Source organism: Dermacentor albipictus, chromosome 4 (genome assembly GCF_038994185.2).
Source record: "Dermacentor albipictus isolate Rhodes 1998 colony chromosome 4, USDA_Dalb.pri_finalv2, whole genome shotgun sequence".
Lineage (NCBI taxonomy): Eukaryota > Metazoa > Arthropoda > Arachnida > Ixodida > Ixodidae > Dermacentor > Dermacentor albipictus.
This window is the reverse complement of record NC_091824.1, coordinates 45,218,662-45,240,894: the sequence shown is the minus strand read 5'-3', so window position 1 is coordinate 45,240,894 and position 22,233 is coordinate 45,218,662. Positions and strand designations below refer to the sequence as shown.

Genomic DNA, 22,233 nt, shown 5'->3' with positions numbered 1-22,233 from the left:
CGGCCTGAATCATCGCAATCGTGGTTGCTGGCGGATCGGGAGGCGTCGCGGCAAAAGCTGGCGGACAGGCGGCCTCGAGCTCGAGCGAGCCTGACGTGGTCGACCCTCACATGTCGACGTAGCAGCAGTGTTGGGTAGCCACGTGATGTGGTGTGTGATACAGTGGCTCTTAGCCTGTTCAAGGCGACGGCATTCTTTAATGATGGCGTCGATTGTCGAGACGTTGCCGAAAACAAGCAAATTGAAAGCGTCGTCGGCGATGCCTTTTAGGACATGCGACACTTTATCAGCTTCAGACATAGCGTCGTCAGCTTTTCGGCATAGAGCCAAGACGTCGAGTATGTATGAAACGTACGGCTCTGTAGATGTCTGAACACGATACGCAAGAGCCTTTCTCGCGGCAACCTTGCGGCCAATGGGGTCGCCGAACAGTTCCCTGAGCTTTTCTTTGAAATTGTCCCAACTGGTTATCTCGTCATCATGCGTCTGGTGCCACACGCATGGGGTGCCGCCGAGATAAAAGATGACATTGGCAAGCATGATCGTTGGGTCCCGCCTGTTATCAGCGCTGGCATGTTCATATAGCTTGATCCATTCGTCAACGTCCTGTCCCTCCAGGCCAGAGAACACACTAGGGTCACGATGTTGGGCAACCGTGACGACAGGAGCAGTCGGACAAGCCGAAGCCGTTGCAGAGGTGATCTCGTCACCGGGAGGCATGGTGACAAGCTTGATGTACCGACCACTCCGGAGTTCCATGGCGAGCACGGGGATCACTCACCTCCACCAGAATGTTACGTATAGAAAGATACAGACAGAAGAGGCTATTTACAAGCTATTTACACTGGACTGGAGCCAGAGCACCAAGCCGACATTTTCTTGCGCCAAGGGCACAAACCCACTTCCTTGTCATTCTCGCAGCGGCTCGTCTCTCGGGTATCTAACGATAATATCGTAATAATATAAATGACCGGTTTTGATGTCCTAAATCAGCTCTCAGGCTACAAAAGATTCCAAAGCGTGGGGGGGGGGGGGTCCAGCACAATTTTTATTACCTGGGGTCAGTTAACAAGAACCTAAACCTAAGAAAACAAGCATTTTTTCATTTTGCCCAGGCTGAAACACAGGCACGAAGGCTGAGATCTGAACTCACAATTTTGTAGTTCATAAGTGAGAGTAAAAACGTAATTTGAGAAAGGCATTCAGCTTGGACCATGCTACTGCACTTTAGCTTACTACTACGTACTAGGAAAAGGTAAACGGGGAACAAAAGAGAAATGGAGGGTGATACTGAGAAAACCGTGATGCGTGTACATTGATGGTCAACACAGTGGCATTCTTATTAACCCTATAATGCCTGAACACTGTTCCAAATCAAGATAATTAGAACGTGCCCACCTCTATTTCTGTCCTTGGAGAGTACATAAAGAAAAATGATATGCTACTTGAGGTATAAGTTAAGCATTACAATAACAAATTCATTAGTAATTGGTTCGCTCAACAAATGAGAACTGAAAGCTCTCTGCAGTGCATCCAAAAGGCTAATATCGGCTATGCATTAGGTTTCCCATGGCTAAATTATAGTTTCGAGGTACCAAAACAGCACAGTAGATATGATATGTTGAGCATCATGTTAAATCAATTCTAATGCCATGCAAAAGTAGAGACACAGGCAAGGGTTGTGTTCTGTAACCATCCAACTAAACAATGAGCCCATTTCGCCTGCTGCTGAAGTGCCGATTGGCTGGACTGGGGCACTAGGCGGACATTTATAGAATAACCCCCTCCTCCACTAACTGTCATTGCAGCAGCACATGCTGGGTGGAGACAAGGACAAGTGCCATTAAAAAGTGCTACATACAGAAGATGAAGGAACTGGTTGGGCCCTATTCTCCCTCTCATTACGCAAATCATTTCATAGGAAACCACCTTAGCCATTCAACTGGAGTAAAGTGTAGGAACGGGCTAGTCAGTGATCCATGTTATTTCTACAGCGCAGAAGACAAAGGATGGACAGAAAAAAGAAGGCAAGAGGTGACTTTCAGCTAAAATTTAAAACCAGAAATTTGAAAATGACAAAGCTATACAGGAGTCATGCAAGAAATAAGTTGAGTCATGTGACAAGGCAAAGGAGACTTACTGCTGATGTTTAGAATAGGTTCTTCAACAATTTCCTTGAGTGTTGGAAGGACAACAGTAGGTGGCCTGAGGCAAAAAAAAAGCCAGCAACACTCTTTTTTATTTCCACCACAACAGACTCTTAGTACCAGAGCAGCGCACAGTTCACGGTACAGGGATATTTGGGTGAGCTGGCACTTATTTGTTATGAGTGGACATCATGAACAGACAATGACAATGTCCATAGTGAAGCATGGACTTTCAAAAAATAAAAAGTATTCTGACTACTGCCGACTACCACTTAACGCATCAACCATGACTGCACAAGTCACATTCCTAAACCAAGCAGGCTACAGCAGAATTCTAGATGATGGTCGCTTGTCCCCACAAAACATTCTAGGAAGCACAGTCATGAGATTCATGTTAAACACATGTACTTCCATTGCCAACTTCTTACCTCCTTCAAAGTTAATTTTTGTACAAACTTTTCATGATATCATGGGAACTACTGCAAATACTTGGCTGTACTAACAAGAACTTAAATCACACGTGATAGCCAAGGTCATGGTCAATGGCCTCAACACTAATGAGCAACTATGAGTAATTGTGGTGTTACAATCCTCATTAAGTGCTGTATTGTAAAACAGGCCGCTTGTTACAATGTCGTTATAGCCATTAACGCAGCAGCACTTGCTCTGTGTTCCCCTCAGCTCTCAACACGCTCATACGTGGTAGTTTGCATCATCAAGCCTTATACACTTTCCATATACCGTATGTATTCATGCAAGGGTCTCCCTCGAGGAAATTTCGGAAAAAAATTAAGAACATCCTGCCAGAAAGCTTCTAACTTCGCTTTCAGACGGGACGTTTAGACTTTTTTCAAATTGGCCCCCGCGACATTATTTCTTTGTGTGGTGCATCGTCTTGGCTGTGTTGGCATTGTTTCCAGTCAGATCGGTGGCATTCTGCCTTTAGAGAAGGGAGCACTGTTTGGATCAGCACTGGTCAGGGACGATGGGCTGGCATCTGAGGTTGTTTACTTCAGCATTGTCATTTTCACCTCTCTTAGCCTCTGCTACAGTTGAAGAAACAGTACGAACCTTGAGCACGCCGTCATCAGCCTGATTCGTGCAAGGGCTGCATCTACCCAAGATTTTAGAAAAAACAGTGCGGCCCTTAGGTGAGTATATACGGTAGTTGCCTCAGGCATTTGTGCGGAAGTTGCCATGATTCTTAAACGCTCATTAAAGTTTTCAAGTGCCGAGAGTAGTGATAAGGAATACAAGTGCAAGCACATTTCTTTTTAATTGATATCGCCACTGTAACAAAGCCAGGATATAAGCCCATCATTGTAAACAGTAAAGCTGTAGCAAAAGTGACCATAAGGGACACCAATGCGTGACTAAAGTAAATGAACCCAAATGCGATTTAAACGAAAGTGAAATAGCATGCCCACCCTATAAACAATGCAACCACACTACAGTGAAGACTAACGGTACCACATACATCCCTGTTTAATTCTGGCTGGGAAACGTAATTATACAGGGCCACTAAAACATAATCTCAGTGCCACCATTAACAAAGTAGGCTGCTCTTCCATCCTGCCTTCGAGTTACCGTATTTACTTGCATAATGATCGCACTCGCGTGATCATTGCACCCCTGAATTTTGTCATCAAAATTAGTTTTTTTCTTTCCCATGTAATGATCGCTCCCCAAACTTGTTGCAGCGATATGTCGTGTGCCAAGTCTAGATGAAGATGATCGTGCTTACTATCTGTCCAATGCTGTCAAATGCTATGTGAACAACTCTTTAAGACATACCAAGTGGTCTGCACGCACCAAACATTCTTAAGCAGATGCCTCATTTTATTCCCTTCATCACTTTCCACACTTCCATGAGAAAAAAAAAAAGCTACAACCAAGCTTGCCTTGGCTTCATTGTTTGTAGGCCTTATAATGGTTGTGGACAACAACAACGACAAAGGTGCCTTTAGGTTCTTCTTGTCTGCACTCATGGGCACGCAACAAATTGCAAGTGGCAATGATAGTAGCCACATTTACACTGATACTTTATAAGTGTACCCTATTCATACACCGGCGCTTGTAACACAGCTAAGATATTCGCCCACCCTTAGCAAAAACGTGCCGTATTAGGATAGTAGTGAAGACAAATGCCGCAGTTTCCGCAGCATGCCCACCATGTGTTTCTATGTCACTGGCAGCTAAGCATGCCCATCTTCGTTTCTGTGCCCTCAAAGTGGACATGGCTACGTTATTGCCGCAGACTTGCGGCATTAATGATACTACTGAATACTGATACGGAAGAAACTGTTTCAATGAGGGTAATGTACTCATGAAAAGAAAAAAAAATTGCGTTCAGTGCGTTCGGCTTGCTCCGCCGGCGGTCATGTTTGTTTCGGTGTCCCGCACTGTTACAGCAGCAGCCACCTGTTTGTTGACCTGTTGTCATCCCGCAGCAAATGCGGGATGAAAAAAATGTTTTCTTTTTGTGGGAAATTTAACTTGCACAATGACCACACCCCTGAATAAGCGGCAATTTTTTTTACAAAATAGTGTGATCATTATGCCAGTAGATACGGTACATACAAGGTTACCACAGCAATAGTTAACCATAGCAACAAATCAAAGCAATGAGCTAAGAAAAATTCAAGAGCTGAGCAGGTGATCAGCTAACAAAATGTTAAAAAACATGGCAGTAAAGTTATACTTCTGTGGCAGCTCTCACTTTTCTTTTTTTTGTTTTATAGCAACTGAGCCTGACAAAACGTAGCAACCACAGCATTAAAACGATATACAGTAAAGGCTCGTTAATTCGAACCGCAAGGGGAAGCCGCTTCAGTTCGAATTAACGAAAGTTCGAACTAACGAAAGTGAAGGAGAGCAACAGTACACTGCGATTTGGAAGCAGTCGGGCATGTCAGAAATTTGGCGTGTCAGAAAGTGATGGCGTGTGCCGCGGGCACACGCCATCTTGAAGTCGAAGCTCTGGGTCCGACTGTGCCACACTACCGATGTCCACCGAAACGAACGTTAGCCGAGGCTTAACACCATCACAATGAATCGCGATGGCCGATACCTCCTAAGCTGAAAACAGAGGTGCACAACCGATGAAGACTGCCGAGACAAAGACGCTGAACATGTGAAGGTGGCGAAGGCCCTGATTCGTTGGTTCTTGATTGCAAGCACAGCTGCGACGTACTTGATTCGCTGTGTTTTGGCGCTTGCCGTGCCATCTCCGCACAACATTAGCAGCTGTACAAGATTTGCAAAGCCTCCGAGATTCACAACGGGCAAGAAGTCTTGGAGGTTACGTAGAACGGAGAGGCGGCAGCCGCCACTGCCTTCTGGCTGACCCCGCGTCGGTTAGATTTTTTTCCAATTTTGCCTTCTCTCGCCGTTCTCTCCGTTTCAGAGGCAATACAGCCTTGTATGTAGGCAGTAGGCGCTTTTCTCTGGCCGTGTGCCAGGTGAGCGTAGTTCGAATTATCCGTGAGGGAACCTTCTCGCGTTCGAATTAACGGACTTTTTTATACATAGACTTCTGTGGAGCTTGGCCGGACCAAATCATACAGTTCGAATTATCCATAAATTCTAATTATTGAAGTTCGAATTAACGAGCTTTCACTGTACACAAGAAATTTGACAGGATGAATGCTACATTAGCAAATGCTAGTGTACGTCCCGTAAATTTTCATGCGTATACCATGTTAATGCTATGGTGACTGCATCAAGTATGAACCACTAGCCCAAAAGCAAGTTCGGCAGAACTTGACAAGTGCAGTCAGCTCAAAAAAAAAGGGGGGGGGGGGGTCACGAGGTTCCCAGCTGGGAAAGCACGAGAAGAAGGGTCCTTACGGAGACATTGTCTTATCATTCTCTCGCGCATTTTCCGCACCCCCGTCATGTGTAGAAGTGGTAGAAATGACCATAATGCTGCTTTGGCTGGGGTTACTTAGGATGGTGATGTCGCTCGCACTTTTCCGGAAACCCGGCCGATGTAGGCTGCTGTGCTGGTCTGGCGTCACAGTCTCGATGCTCTCTTCGGAAACATTATCTGCATGTGACAGCACAAACTCGTGTTCAGCGTTGTAGTAGTGCAATCCCAATTGAATAGCTGTCGATGACTGGAGGAACGGAAATACAAAGCAGATATGAAAGGCTGCAATGACTGCTAGAAAATAAACTTCAAAGTGCTAATAGCTTGCATTAAAACTGCGTAAATAGTTAGCGTCACCAAACGTAAAAATGAAAACCACAAGCGAGGTACAATAATGAGTATCATGACATAACATGACTGTTTTTTTTTTCATTTTATATTATTTTACAAGACCTGTGTGCATTATTTTAGACCTGCTTTAGGATGACTCGCAGGGTACAAACCATAGGCCTTTTAAATGCATCATGTGAAGCTTCAGAATTCCCCCCCAACAACACGAAGAAAAGCTCTGCACATTTGTAGACACACGTAAAATGAACCAACGATTGCTCCATAAATTGTGTGAAATTTACATTTCATAAAAAATGTCTGCAATGCTGTAAACCAACATAACCACTATCTGTAGTATACTGTGGAGCAAAGATTTGCACACTAATGATGTTTCAAGTTTACTTATTTCTTAATACTGCAATTCCAGAGAGATCATAACAGGGGATGTACATAACAAATTGTTTCATAGAATAAGGCACAAATCAGAACACATGACAAAAGAACTGTGTGTAAATGTCAATAAATAACAGAATTGGCTTAGAAGCAAAAAGGCAGAACAAAACCATAAATAACACTAAACTATACACCTGACAATCAAACAGAAACAATAAAATATTAGTGTACTTGTTTCTTCTTGTACTTCTTGTACTACAAAAGAAGTATGACTAATTCATGAAGTTGAAGCCTGCCTGAGCGAACTAGCACTTGGGTTCAAGTGAAATTCGAATCTGCTGTGTAGCAGCAAATATGTGTGCTCATATCAACTCTCACTGCATTAAAAAGCACGAAAACCACCCGCTGTTACCAAGGTGTTAGAAACATAAAGCATCATCTAAGTCCAAACCTGACCGATTTACTTACGAACTGCAACTGTAACCACTGCAAGTCCATATTGATGACATAGTGAATCTACATCAACACTGTAGAGAACGTAGACGCAGGCTTACCTTGTGCTACTTTACCAACAGACGATGAACTGGAAGCCTTTCTGATGGTCAAACTTTCGCTATGGAAAAAAATGTTAAAAAGCATGATTTTATAAAAAAATTCTACTATTTTTACCATGGTAAAAGCTGAATTTTTTTCATGCTGTCAACAGGGGCATCATTATTTGACCATTTAAAATTACTACTCACTCTCTCTCTCTCTCTCTCTCTACGCACGCATTTACCACATGCATGCATGCATATAACGTGCAAGAAAAGCTTTGCAAAATTAAATTTTCTACTGACAGAATTGATGCCTGAAGGGGATATATAAGAAAGAACTGACAAAAGTATGAAGTCAAAGGCACAGTACCCAAATCATAGAGTACCGAGTCATGTGAAATCTCGCAAAAAGTGATTGTGCCCAAAAGTTATCCCTGAAGAATACCATCCCATGATGCACTAACAATTATCATTCCCAAGTTTCTCAGAATATCTGGAAAGGTGTGAAACTGTGTGCCGTATGGCTGGCACCAAGTTGGGCTTTACTTACAATCTATCATGCAAGATATTACATTCCCTGTTGCATGCAGAGAAACAATATTTCGTTCACATGTTCACAGCAGCATTGTTTACGTATCACGAACATTTTCTTACTGTGTCCGAAAACTGTTTCAGTGCTTTCTTAACTTAACACAGTCGAACCTTCATATAACGAACCCTCTCTATTATCGGATATAACAAAAGTAAATCTTAAATATTTACATAAAATACTTACATTAAAAGAATGTATGCGTATAATAAATATTGGATATAATGAAGGTATTCTTGTGTTGGATGCACCTTTACTATAGTGAGGTACAATCGTAGTCCTCTTTAGTGTCTTTCTGAAGAAGAGGAGTGCTTACTGTGCCCTTATTTTTGGATCTGCTACCCTGCCACACACTTTACTGTGAACAAAAAATTAAATTATGGAGTTTTACTTGCCGAAACCAGTTTCCAATTATGAGGCACGCCGTAGTGGAGGACTCCGAAAATTTCGACCACCTGGGGTTCTTTAATTTGCACCTAAATCTAAGTACACGTGTGTTTTCACATTTCATCCCCATCAAAATGCGGCTACCGTGGCCGGGATTCGATTCTGCGACCTCGTGCTCAGCAGCCCAACACCATAGCCATTGCGCAATCAGGGCGGGCTACTGTGAATAAACAACCTGGCCAACTACAGACCAACCTTATGTTTTCTGGAGCACTTGCAGAAAGATATGAAAGTGCATCCATAGCCTCTGGCATATCCAACGTTAGAAGGATTGCACCCCCACACTGAGGACATCTCTCCGATACGTGCATATCTGAAATTGTTGTAGACAGTAAGAGAAGAAAATAAGCAGTAATAAAACAAGAAAGTTGGCAAAATTTTCACATCTTACAAAAAAAGGTAACCACGAAAACTAGTCAATCCCTGTGATCTAGATAACACAGAGAGTGCTGGGACAGAAGTTACAAGGGACATAATACGAGATGAGATGGCAGTATCTTTCATTAATGCCACAAATTCCAAGACATAAAAAACCAACACAAGAACTAGGCATGATCAAAGGTGACAAAACCAGCATTAAAATAAAAACTCGTGTATTATATTTGTGACTTGCATTCACGAATGTATATGGTGAATGATGTTTTCGGGCACTGGTACCTACAATACTGTATCAATAAATAAGACCTTTGTCAATCACTCACATTTGCAGAGCCCAAACAAAGAAGATCGCTGTTAATAGGAACTGCACACAATGCATTTCGCTGTGGTGTTAGTCCATGTTAGTGCATATGTTTTAGACTGTGCATCAGCTATGCTGCTATCGTGAGCAATGTGTACACCAGGTAATAGTATCTGATCTAACCACTGGCTGCAAGGAGTTTTTCAGCCAAGATTACAGCAAGGTGAGTGTGCAAACAATGAATGTGCCAACACTGAGCAATGCAGCATTAGGAAAACTGAGAAATTGGGGTTGTCACTTTATGTATAATCAGCCTAACACTGTTAAATGAACCACCAATTCTTCACCGCAGTACAACAATGAACATGAAAAATCAGTAGTATCCGCATGAGATATGGACAAATGAAACGAGACTGATTGGAAACTTGACCGCTCTTAGTGCGGCAGCTTCACACACGACCCACAGTGCGAGGACATTTATAGACTCTTTGATCATCAAGCAGCAAATGCGCAAAGTTGTCAAAATGTTTTCATGTACACGCATTATGGCAGTACAGTCGAATTCCATTAATTTGACCCTGACAAGACTAACAAAAGTGATCGAATTATCCGGAGGGTCGAATGAAACAAATGCATAAAAAATGTCAAAACACACCACCAATTCATTTGGCAGCACTTGCCAGAATTTAACATGCCCCCAAATAAGATGCACAAACTCTGTCTATGTGTCCAGAGTAAAAAAAAACAAAAAACTAACGCAGCTATTACAATAAAGCTCCTGAACAAAGTAGAAATTTTTTAGTAAAGTAGATTTTTTAGCAAGGAAAATGTGTGGTACAAATGGGAACCGGTTTACCAAATTAATCGTTGCCGCACAATTTTTAAAAGTCAGCTTCACCGTAGTACGTTTGTATTATGCGGTAAAGCGTACAAACACCACGAAGACCGTTTTTGGTTTCATATCCGATTCCACCGTGCAGAAAATTTTCAGCCCAATTTCCTTAAAAAACAACACCATGCGTTAGAATTGCGTGCCTTTTTTGGGGTAATTATAGAAAATTACAACGTTTGGACCCACAGAAACGCATGGGCACTGGCTGGGATATTCGGCTAGGATCTAATTAACCAAAACATCAACCTAACCTGAGTGTAATTAATGTCAGTCTACTCTACTCTCGTTACTTGCTCAAAGGAAAATTGTTACGCTGGGTCCATCACTACTCATGCGCATGCGCTGTAACTAAATCCAGATTTTATGTTCTTGACTTTCTGGTAATAAGAACAGATGTGATCATGTTTACGCAACACTGCACATTTTGCAGAATACCTCCAATCAATCAAGCATCAGAGGGAACACTCAACATAGTAAGACTAATGGGAAATTTTTCACATGAATTTATAGATGCTATATATCCATCTATTTTAAACAATGCCTTTGTGTGTGCTTCAGCATCCTACTGTCAAATGGCATTATAGTTATTGAATCATCACACACACCGTTATTAAGTTCACACATTTTCTGGCTTATTCTTCAGTGCATCAAGAACAAAACAATTGGCGCTATCTACACATAGAGGAAATGTAATGAGATAAAGCATAAAGGTGGTATTTAATTAGGTTTGTCTATTTACAGAATTGCAGTTGATTATGGTAAAAAAAAAGTAAGAATCAACATGCCATGTAGTGAAATCCCATTGATATGCTCCTCACTGTTGCATTTTCTAGGCTGCTAAACAATACTTTCTCAATGCAGACATCAAGCCCACTGACTTCTATGTATTATGTTTGCATTTGATATGTCACTGTTTTGTAATGTTCACACATTTTATGCTGCGCTTTAATGTGGTGGTCACGTAAATTCGCAATTAAGCCATTCCCTCCTTTACTAGATGCCTGTGGAATGGCTCAAGCTCCCAGCACAATGGGCCTGCCCTCAGTTGTGAACATGCGTTGCGAGGTGGCATTTGAGACTGACACTACCATCACAGGTGGCGGGCAGTGCTGATGGCTGATGACCCAGCACATGGTGTTTACGTGGTTGGTACTGCAGTGAAATCACGGTCGGCACAATCCTTTGGGTGCACTTTTTAAAAGCTGGTTGTCTGGCTTTAGAATAGCTGTTGCCTGTAATGCCTACAAACACTAGCTGAGCTATGATTGAGGTTAGTGGCCTTCAAGATATGCATGCATGTGTAATGAAGATTTCATAAGGCACATCAGGTAGTGCTCAGTGGTTCCGCCAGCCACGTGGTGCTCACGACCGACATTTGTGAAGAGTTGGAAAATGAACGGGTTTGGTAGCTCATTTTTCGCTCGTGTGCCAGGGATCTACTAAAAGGGGCAATGGTTAAGCCTGTCAAGCCCTTCTATGGCCTCATCACAAAATGCCGGAAGTATGCGATTGTCAATCCAGACAAGTGTTTCCTACCACGACTGTGGTTCTTGCCGGTTTCCGTAAGTAAGCTTCGCCGCAATACATACAATTTTATGCGGTGAAGCATACCCAAAATATTTGGCGATCCCTTGGGACCTTTCTCAATGCTATGTTTTCCCGGCTGTTTTTTTACAGCGAAGCTGTATATGGCTAGCCAATCCGTCTGTCCATCTGTACGCTGAAAAATCCTCCAGCGCAACCCCATGCGCATGCAGGAAAAAAAAAAGAGAAAGAGAGGTGTGCAATTAGCTGCACCAGTAGTGACTGTATTGCTCTCCGTCGCAGCCAAGTGCGTGCAGCAGTTTTTCTACAGCTCCAAAATAAGTAGGCCATGCGTCATACATACTCCTGAACAGCAGGCAAATTTCGATCAGCAACGCCACAAGCAGAACCAGGAACGAGCTCGTCTACACCGTGCCGATGCTGCAGCCCGGGCACAAGCAAATTGCTGCTTATCCGAGCGCAAGCAGCAACTGCATACTGAGAATCCAGCAGCCTACCAAGCCGTTGTTTAATGAACCATCAGAATTAACTTATTGATAAACACCATGGCCACACATCTAAGCTTCAGTGGTTAACCATATGTATGAAGTGCTTGGGTGGTGATTTTTTCTTTCTTTCTTTTTTTTCTAAGGTCCCTTGCAAAATGGGATCCACGGGGTTCCAAAGTACAAGGAACGTTGCGGAAGAAGCAGCCAGAAAGTTTCACTTGCAGGAACAACAAGAAAACAGCTTGTAGCTGTTTTCAGACAAGGGAGCAGGCAATTAAAAAGTTACCTGTCATAATTGTGTCCTTTGTTGAGCAAACAACCACTTTTTTCGCAGCTTGCTTCGGGAACTGTGCATTACATTTTACGCACTGCAAAAGAGACAAAGAATGTTAACACAGAATTATTCAATGATTTATTTATGAATACCTCACAGGCCTTCAAGAAATTAGTCTGTCATGGTTAATATTGCTGCATTCCATGTAAAATACAGAGCTGTACTTAATGCAAGCACCTCTCTTGCAATGCAGTTCCTTTGCACCTCTGCCACAGAAAATTGCAGCAGTCTGAATTTGAATTTTGAATTAGATTTTTTTTGCAGTAAACACTGTAAGAGACCAGGGAAAATGCTGAATAAACAGCCTGGAGGGACCTGGCTACTCCACACACACATTGACATAACAGTGATAAGGACAGAAAAATTAGAAACTCATCACTTTTAGGTTCAACGTATCTTAAACAGGTGCACATACACAGAAATAAATATAAATACATGTATGCATACATAGATATGTACACACGTGCTCATACCAAACACTTAATTGAAAATGCAAACAGCTAGTGCACAAGCTAAATATATTTATGTGACAAACTGCACAAAGACGGTGCGGTGCAATTGTGGTGAAGGAGTAGGATGAAGGATAAAGCCAGTGCTCGGGCGACCATGTTTGTCTCTATCCGCAGCCTCATGCTCATGTCACATTTATATAGTAATCATATCCTTTCCAGTAATATGTCTCGTAGTTCTTTTAATTGACTTTCCTGGAATATCAAAAATGCTTCTCCCTACTAACTGCATTTATTAATGTTGGTAACAAAACTGCAGAATTTCTTTTCCAAGGACACTTGCTTACATTTTGCATGTATTACATTTCATTTTCTTTTAGTTTGGAGCTATTGCAAGAAGTTGCATTACTTTATTAAAGGGCGAATGATAAAATATGTGCTGTGCAAATTTCTCATGTTCATGTTACTGAGTATCAATAAAGCTAATGACTAATTGCTAAATATGCTAAATTGGTAAACAGAATACCATACAGAAGAGACACATGGAAAGATCAAGCGCAGATCTTTCCGTGCACCTCTTCTTGTGTGGCATACTGTTTTGCTATTTTGTGCATTTAGCAATCAGTCCTTAGAATGAACCAACAAGACCCTCAAAACATTCTGATTAAACAACAAAGCATTTTGAAATTGTTCCACTTAGGCAAGAGCTTGACTTGATTGCATTTGGCTCAACGAGGAGCCTCTAATATACATGTACTCAACAATGTCATTGACGAAAACCAACACCTGCATTACCTGCAACATTTCAGAATAAAGGTCTCTTCTAGCCTTTGCCTCCACGAAAGGCTGCAGCATTTTCACAACTTCCTGAAAGCACAGACGAAGAAAAAAAAAATATTCTTTTACTGACAGTGTACAGGAATGAGTGCATGATTCTGCACATTTATTTGATGCAGCATACGTTGAAAGACACTTCTGGTTAACCATTTGAGTGCCATGACTGAGTCTTACTCGGTGACAATATTAAAAAAAATTAATGGCAATGACGAGCGTCTCTGCCACGTGTTTGGCTACTTTTTCTAAGTGCCAGTAACGGGCTGGGCTGGTCCAATTCATTTTGTCATTCTGGCGAGTTCCCTCTTTGGTCGCTAGAGGGCCTACAGACACCATTCATTTTAGTTTGTCTATGTTTGCCTGATAGAGGTTTTAACAATGGCAGTTTTCACGATTGTGCGTGAAAGCACTGACAGTGATAGCACTGTTTCCTGTGCTATAGAGACATCCAGCGACTCTGAAGTCACAATGGTAGTTTTGATACAGCACCGCAGTGACCAAAGTTAGATGGACGGCACCTTCCGCCAGCGCCTTCTCATTTTAAATTTGAGCATTTTCAGACACAAGTTCTGAATTTACTATGCTCCCATGTGATATATACATCTTGAAGCTGCAAAAAACTTGCTATCCACATGTTTAATCAAAAAATGCCATTTCCTGAAGGCATTTTTGCATCTTTTGCTGGCATCTAAAGGTTCAAACTTATGTTGCAAAATCAGCTAACCTGCTGTAAGGTAGTAAAAAAGCAGTGGAAGATAGAATGCACCAACAGTTGACTCCACTATGTGTCTCATGTAACACTTTCTCTTTATTCATTGCTTCTGACGATAATAACCTACATGTATATCACTAAAAAGCTACAAGAATGAGTGCATTATTCTTTTATTTCTATTTGTTATGTTATCACAAGCACTAATAAAAATTATGACATTTAAGATATGGTTGCATATATTGTAGCAGACTGCTGATTGGACTGTACTGCGGAATCATTTAGTATGCTGGAAGAAAGCACTGGAATGAAAATGAAATTACGGGGTTTTCCGTACCAAAACCATGATCTGATTACGAGGCACGCCATAGAGTGGGGGATTCCGGAAATTTGGACCACCTGGGGTTCTTTAACGTCCACCTAAATCTAAGTACGTGGCTGTTTTCACATTTCGCCCCCCTCAACATGCAGCTGCCGTGGGCGGGATTCGATCCCGCGACCTTGTGCTCAGCAGCCCAACACAAGCAAGCACTGGAAGATATTAATATCTTGGCAGTTGACGAAGGCACAACTATGTCATTGTGCAGTCATGTAACGTCCTCTCTTCTTTATTGCTGTTGGTTATAGTAATCTATATTCAGCAAATTCTTGAGACAGCTGAGTGATTTCCAGCTACACTGCATGTGAAACAGCGTTGTTCCCGTACAAAGAACATTTTTCAGTAGCTACGTGTAAAGCATGTGCATGCTGATGCAAGAAATCTCACTGAGAAACAAAACTTTTTTTTTATCCACCCTGCTACTGTTTTAACTTTTAAGGGTGCTGAAAATATGATAAGCATGCTAAGATTAAATTTGAGAGGCTAAAACTAAGTAGTACTTGAAAATGATATAAAAACTACGCTCTAGTCACTCTTTAAATGCATGGTGAATCCTGTCCAGTTAAAAGGACAGCCAACGTACATAATATCCAATTAAAAAAAAGAAAAAAGACAAAGCAACGGGTTGCACAAGCTTTTCACAGTTATTAAAGGCCAGGTAATGTATGATGAAACAATGGCATAAGGGTTATTCAGGCAGTATGAACGCTTGTTATATTTAAGAAATAAATTAATATTAGAAGCGTATACATAAGCAACAGTGTTTGTGGCACCATCTGGTGGTAGTGAGTTCAAATACAGCCCACAGAACTATAACTGAAATGACATCTTACTCAAGTGCTGGTGTAGAAGTGTTTGACCAACAATCATTAATGTAGAATGACTCTCTCTTCTTTTCATTTAATGAGAGTACTCGAGAAACCAGTAATGCTTCTAATACAATGCAATGAGCAAAACCTCTCAAGATATATCTGCTAGCACTGTTACTGCCATCTGCATCTCGGATTATTTCAGTATTCTGCAAATAGTAGCAATGAAAGTTGACAGTCACTTTGCATACGCTAAAGAGGATGAAGGCAAAAGCCTGCGTACTCATGAGACATTAATTAAATTGCTTGACATTCTCATCTGAATGCACTGTTACTTCCTATGACTTGTTTTCTCCCACCAAAGGTTGTGGGTTCAACTCCCACCAATGGTTGTCGGTTAGACCATCAATGGTGGCATCACCAATTTTGGTGCCACTGAATTTTGGCCCCACCAATGATCGAGGGTTCGACAGAGGGTTCGGCTTCCACCAATGGTCGTGGATTCGAGTGCTTTAATTACCTTGGCCGTAATTAACACCAAAGGTCATGGGTTTTACTGCCACCAATGGTCGTGGGTTCTACCATCAATGGTGGCACTATCAATTTTGGTGCCATCAAATTCTGGTCCCACTAAAGGTAGTGGGTTAATTAACTTTAATTAACTTTGCCTTCATTAGACCAAATCCCGTGGGTTTGACTCCCCCCAAAGGTCGTGGGTGGTACCATCAATTTTGGTGCGATAATGTCCGATGGTCAACTTTTTGATAATGCTGGACAACGGATTTGTCGACCCATGAGGCACTTAAGGCTTTCGCCTTAATATGTCAACAGGCGTAAACTAATGAGTTACCAAGGGCTATTTCAAACCTCTGCATCTTCACTGCAGTCAAAAACATAGCACCTCTCCTTTTTACTGCGAATACTTGTGTCAAACTTGAGCTTCACCGCTGTGTCGTCGTGCTGCAAGGTAATATGTAAAAACAAGGTAAGCAAATAAACGTATCAATGTTATGAAAACCAACTGCACATGAAGGCACTCTTGTTAGTTACTAGAACTGCAAGCACTAGTTGTTTCTAGCTGGAACATTCTTTTTACAGGTGATGAATAGGTTGACCAGTACAAACGCTAAAGAAGGGGCCAATTGTTGGAAGCTCTTTGAGCGTGCATTTTCCAACCTTACACCCTTAGAACCTCTTTAGTCATCATAATGGCTAACCTTTCACTGTAGAATACATGCCCTGTAAAAGATTTCGTGAGCAGTGGCACAGGATATAAATGCACAGGACACACACAAAAATGTGTTTGTACTGGTTCAAACCCATATACATTCAAGGAGCCCTGCAGTACCTCTTCCAGTCTTAAAGTGGTTGTGAGGAACTCTTTGAATATGGCAAATACTAAAGCTACTTAGTCGCTGGACAATGCTGTCATGAACATGACAGAGCCTACAGTTTTACTCAAAAACATCTTTGTCCCCTTCTTCAAAGCTTCCAAATATCTTCGGCACTGTTTTGCTTACTCTTACAGCAGAAGTCAGTGCCGCCAAAAAAAAAGTGAAATATGAAGAGGTCTCATCACTGATAAGGTAGTGGTACCATATTGTAGCAGGGAATGATAACAATGCTTTGACACTATGGTGTGTGACCCTGGCAGGTGCAACAAAAGGTTATGCCACCTAATCTTGAGGTCGTGTCTATAGAAAGACCAGGCGACTGATAAGGGGAGCATGGTGGACATGGCAGCAGTGGCGTGGCACAAACAGCACTTCATTGTCGATAATTGTATTCGAACAAGGCTCATTCGAAAACTTTTACACAGTTGGAAAAGGTTTGTAAGCGAACTTCCAAAGTGTACTAACATGACATTTTTGACTAGCCATTTCTTTTTTCATTAATTAAATGCCCAAGCTCTAATTCCCCCCCCCCCCAGGTACTAGGAAGTACTAGCATGCACTAAATAATTTACTGTAATACTTGTTATTTAGAACTAGTTTTGGTTTGGTACTTTTAAGGTATGTGCACTGTGACATCATGATACTCTGGCTTGCAGAGCAGCCAAAAGAAATGTGTGTAGCACTCTTATTTGTTCAGTTTTTTTTTGTTTTGTTTTTTGTGACCAACGTTATCATACCTGGCCTTACTGCTACATGTCAGCAAACTTTGTTCTCTGTCTTCACGTCACAGTAATGTTAATGATGCCAAGTTTGCATTCGGAGACCAACTTTTCTATCAAATTGAAATATCTTGCATTTTTCAACGTTCACACTTGATAGGTGCAATTCTTTTATATGTGAGGAGTGTGTGACAATAACTTTGAATATATGTGTCACAGTTCTTTTGAGATCACATTGCTTATCTTTCATAAAAAAATTTTAGCGCCCCCGTTAACTGTTCCTGTGCTCCCTCTAATCACGTTTATCCATGCATGCTGCAACATGTATGGTGCTCACAATACTCGGCCAGTTACAGGCAACCATACTTCTAACTTCCTTTTTTAATGAGTTCTCTTTCTTGTCAATCAGAGTGTGAAAACATTTTGCTTGGTAGTTCAAACAAGTGTGTCATTGGTGGCTTTCATATCCAAAAACAGTACAACAGCCAATGCGATACCACAAGGAGGATGAGATATCATGAAAGACAGATAGCAGCATTGCAGAGTCCCTTTAGAACACAGTTAAGTAACAGACACCTGCACACTAAATAAACCATAAGCTATGTGCAACTTCAAATGGAAAAAAGGAAAGTTAGTAAATGTGAAACCTTGTTGACAGCACTTACCAAAGATACAGAGGACAGTACATTAAGGTCCATGCGGTGTATAATCTTTCCAGTGAGGCTGTCACTCTCTCTAATCACGTCATCTTTTACGCCAACAAAAATTGAAGTTTCAATGCCGTCGCTGCATTTCTGAACAAGAAATAGCTTGCTGTCCATGTCTGCGCAAAAGAAGATAAAACATCACGGTGCTCGCAAATCAACTCTTTTCAGCATGGCTATCTTTGTGCATGGGTAACAGATGAAAAAAGACGTACAAGACTTGTAAAAATTGTCCTGGTTCCCTAAATGCCTCACAGTCTGTCAACGTATGGTTGCATCAGAAAGCTTCTCAAGGAGTCTGAAAAGCTTTTTCTTTTCCAGCACAGTCAAACCCACTCATAACAATATTCAAGTGCCAAAAAAATTCCATTGTTATAACTGATAATTTTTATAACCAGGTTGCATGAGAAAAAAAAAAGAGAGAGAGAGAGAGAGATCAAACTGTGGGATGGCATAGCTGTTCAGAGAAAACATTAATGAAGGGGAGACCAGTTCTTCTAACCCCCCCCCCCCCCCCCCACCTTTCTCCATACGGCTTCCGATTGTGTTGACTTGTTTAAATGTTTAACTCTGCTTCGTGCGCGCTCTGATCGTGTGCTGTTAACAAGCAGCAGCTGTCGGTGTTCAAGAATGGCGCTGCCATAACAACTGCAAACTTTGTTTGCATAACGCTGCAAACAACTGCATCGCTTTGGTGGCCCCATAAGGTGCCTTTTAAAAATGCAGCAAGGTTGTCGCAGCAGCATCTCAGCTTGAGAAGTCCAGAAGAAACTCTGAGATGTGACCGCCACAAGCATCTCGCCACATACTTCCCACTGACTTGCACGAGAAAACTGCAGGTATGTCAGCCTTCCTTCCTTTATGCAAAGCTTGTCGACATCCTTCTCCAAGGCATTTAGGTGCTCCACGTAGTGAAGTGGAAGGTCCCTCGTGCAATCAAGGCCATGAGGAACTGAATCATCTGCAGGGTCCCCTGCGAGGACAACGTTGAGGCAGCCTGCCCTACTGCAGCATCGCTGCCGTCGCTATCCAATGCAAGCGTGTTCGTGATCGCCTGATCAGTTACAAGCATTTAGTTTTCAAATCTATAGCAGTGCGCTTTCTTTTCACTGGCAACATCGTGTATTACCGATGATTAGTGGGTGGATCAGCCATCTTCCGTTTCGGCTGCGAGTCGAACGAGGCTGAGAAACAACACGGCCAAGAACGAATTCGACGCAACCAAGAAAGACGAGCACGAATAACTTAACCCATTAGCAGAATTGTGCAGAATGAGGGCCTTAGAACAAAGAACCAACTGTGAGGGCCCAGCGAGCAATCTGGGAGCAGCACCATCAGCGCTGTAAGTGCGGTTGGCGTGGTCCATTCATGTTTCAGGGTGTGGCATGGCACAAAGCTACAAGCGCAGCCCATTTGTGTTTGGAGGGGTGGAAGGGCGACGAGAGAGCTGCGCGCGAGGCTGGCATGCATCTGTTGTAGAGAGAAGCGCATGGCAGCAATTGGGGTGGCAGGCGATTGTGCAGTGGCTCGCATTTCAGTTTTTCTTTTTTTCAAGGATTTTGCATTCTATTACCTTTCGGCCAGCCCCGCCACGCTGGGCAGCTACGCATGGTGGTGCGAAAGACCAGTTCATCCTCTTATTTCTCTGCAGCACACACCGCCAACTGGTGCAGTTAAGCAAGGCCTCCGAGACCACATTTGTGCCAATGAAATATCGGAAGCCACGAGCCAGCCAAGCCAAGCCGTTTCCCTCGATCACAGAGGGGAGCTGTGTGAGAGCGGCTGATCAGCCTGGATCAGTCAGCTCTGTTTTGTCCCCCATTGGGCATATATTGCAGTAAAGGGCAATAACGAAAAGTATATTGAAGTAGTTTTGGCTGCCCTTCAACTTTATTATAATGAGGTTCAAGTGTACATAAGCCTCCCACAACATAGCACACACAGTACAAGACAAAAGCAAATAATGGTTTCTGCATAATTCAAACTTTTGTAATTTTAATTTATTTTATTAATGACATTTAATGATAATTAGAATTTTTATGTTTAACTGTTATTTCAAGAAAGTAATGACATATTGCTACCTGATGTATTTTCTTTACTTAGTTTTATCACTGCTGACATGCAGACACACCTCTTTTGTTTCAGAGTGCTAGTTCTCACCTTGTCTGCAAGAATCGATGCAACCAGTCTACTCTTGAGCTTTATTGGTCTGGCTAAATTAGCCTTCAACAAAATGCTTCGAGCTTCTCAGCGAACATTCACCATGCTCCATGGGGGTTACCAAAAACGTACTTTGTTATGAAGAACAGCGGCCAGCTGAGAGCTACTTCAGTTCAGATTCGATAGCTGATGACCTGTGCTGTCGTTGCCACTTTAGTGTTGCTTGCTTTCTGAGCACGCTTACCCAATGAAAGTATCCATTCTTCACTAATTTTTTCTGGTAGTGTGACAGCTTCTTCACCGTCACTACACTGCAGTAATTGGAACCGGTGTAGTGACTTACCTTCACTAATATCTGTGGCCTCAGGAGTCAGTGCACTCTTGGCTGTAGTCCAACTGAATCCCTCCTGTGGTGACAAAGCACCGGACTCGTCCAGTGGGTCTGGTGGCACCTCGTCGAGCACATCGACACCTTGGCTCAGCTCCGAGATGCGTCTCTGGGGGCCCTCTCCTTCTTCTTCAGCAGACCTGTCCTTCGCTCCTTCGCCGATAGCGTCCACAGCTTGCTTGACGACAGGCTCCTTGAAGAGGACAGTCTTGAGAGATTCTGCCCGTCCAGAGTCAGAGTCGCTGGCTGCATCTTTAGCGTCACCTGATGCTGTCTTGCTTGCTGCCAGAAAGCTGCCATCCTGCGACGTGTAGGTGCCTGGCGTCCCACAAGGAGTGCTCTGAGCGTCAGGCAAACGGAGGGCGGACACCCCGACAAGCCATTCCTCACCGAGCTGTTCTTTCCGGCTTTCCAGCTGGCTTTTGTAGGTGAGAAAGTCATCGTGCGGGGCAGGGGCTGCGAAGTACAGGAAGAGGATTCATTTGACTGATTTGATTAAACGGGCAATAAAGAGAAATAATTTTTTAGCTGTACTATTAATTGCCCTTCCACAACAACAACAAAAAAAAGTAACTCTTGCTGTGAAAGGACAATTCGTAAGCCAGAAAAAGATGCAAGTACGAAAGACGGGTGGCAATGCCCCCTTGAAGTTCTCGCACCATCTCACCCCGATGTCATGAGTTGTGACGGCATCTGCTCGGGCCTAATTAAGCCTTTTCTAAAAGAGCCAAATACTTAACATGGCAAGTTTCGAGAACTTTTATGTAGTCCCAACTGGTCCAATATGAAAAACATACACTGAAATCTGTGATGTCAAACTGACATACTGGTGCCGGCATTTCGGCACGAAATTCAGAAAATTTATCTTTGGCTTCCATTTTCTCTTTCAATAATCAATCTATCAGGGAAAAATTAATGAAAATCAAGTTTTGAAAGAATACTTCATCCCTCTAAAGTGATACAGTGTTTCTCCCTTCAGTGTCCCTTTAAGGGGACCCTAAGGCAGAACACTAAACCAGCTACAACTGGTAAAGCATTCTGCAAAAATTCATTTCAAAAACTCATTCATTAATTCAGTTAAAAATGACTCAAAGTTGAACAACTATTTTTACTTATTTATCTGAGAATACTGTCAGCCCTTTACGGGGCTTTTAGAAACAATGCACGTATATGCCAATGACAGCAACACCTAGGATCATATCAACTCAAAATGGTATGTCTTAACTATAGTCCATTAACAAAAGCATGCATCAGAATAATGAAGACAGAAAAACATATAGAAATCATTGATAACATTATTGGTTATAACGACTACATGTTTAAAACGAATATTAGATATAATGCAGGCATTTTTGTGTCTGATGCTACTTTGTTATAGCAAGGTTCTATAGCACTTTACTAGAGGAGAAAGTAAAAGTTAAACTTCCCTTGCTTGAA

General features: G+C 42.2%; 1 protein-coding gene across 3 annotated transcripts in view; it reads right to left on the bottom strand.

Moving 5' to 3' along the window:
* The window catches only part of LOC135907176 (serine/threonine-protein kinase 11-interacting protein), a 105,463-nt gene that overhangs the window by 45,798 nt on the left and 37,432 nt on the right, over positions 1-22,233 (bottom strand). For all 3 annotated transcript variants that reach the window (XM_070536909.1, XM_070536908.1, XM_070536910.1), the window contains 9 exons: positions 20,752-21,252; positions 18,210-18,367; positions 16,299-16,391; positions 13,496-13,567; positions 12,204-12,285; positions 8,509-8,626; positions 7,296-7,354; positions 5,997-6,195; positions 2,141-2,205 (listed from right to left, as the gene is read on the bottom strand). In XM_070536909.1, the coding sequence (XP_070393010.1) occupies positions 2,141-2,205; positions 5,997-6,195; positions 7,296-7,354; positions 8,509-8,626; positions 12,204-12,285; positions 13,496-13,567; positions 16,299-16,391; positions 18,210-18,367; positions 20,752-21,252 (1,347 nt within the window). The remainder of the gene's footprint in view (positions 1-2,140; positions 2,206-5,996; positions 6,196-7,295; positions 7,355-8,508; positions 8,627-12,203; positions 12,286-13,495; positions 13,568-16,298; positions 16,392-18,209; positions 18,368-20,751; positions 21,253-22,233) is intronic.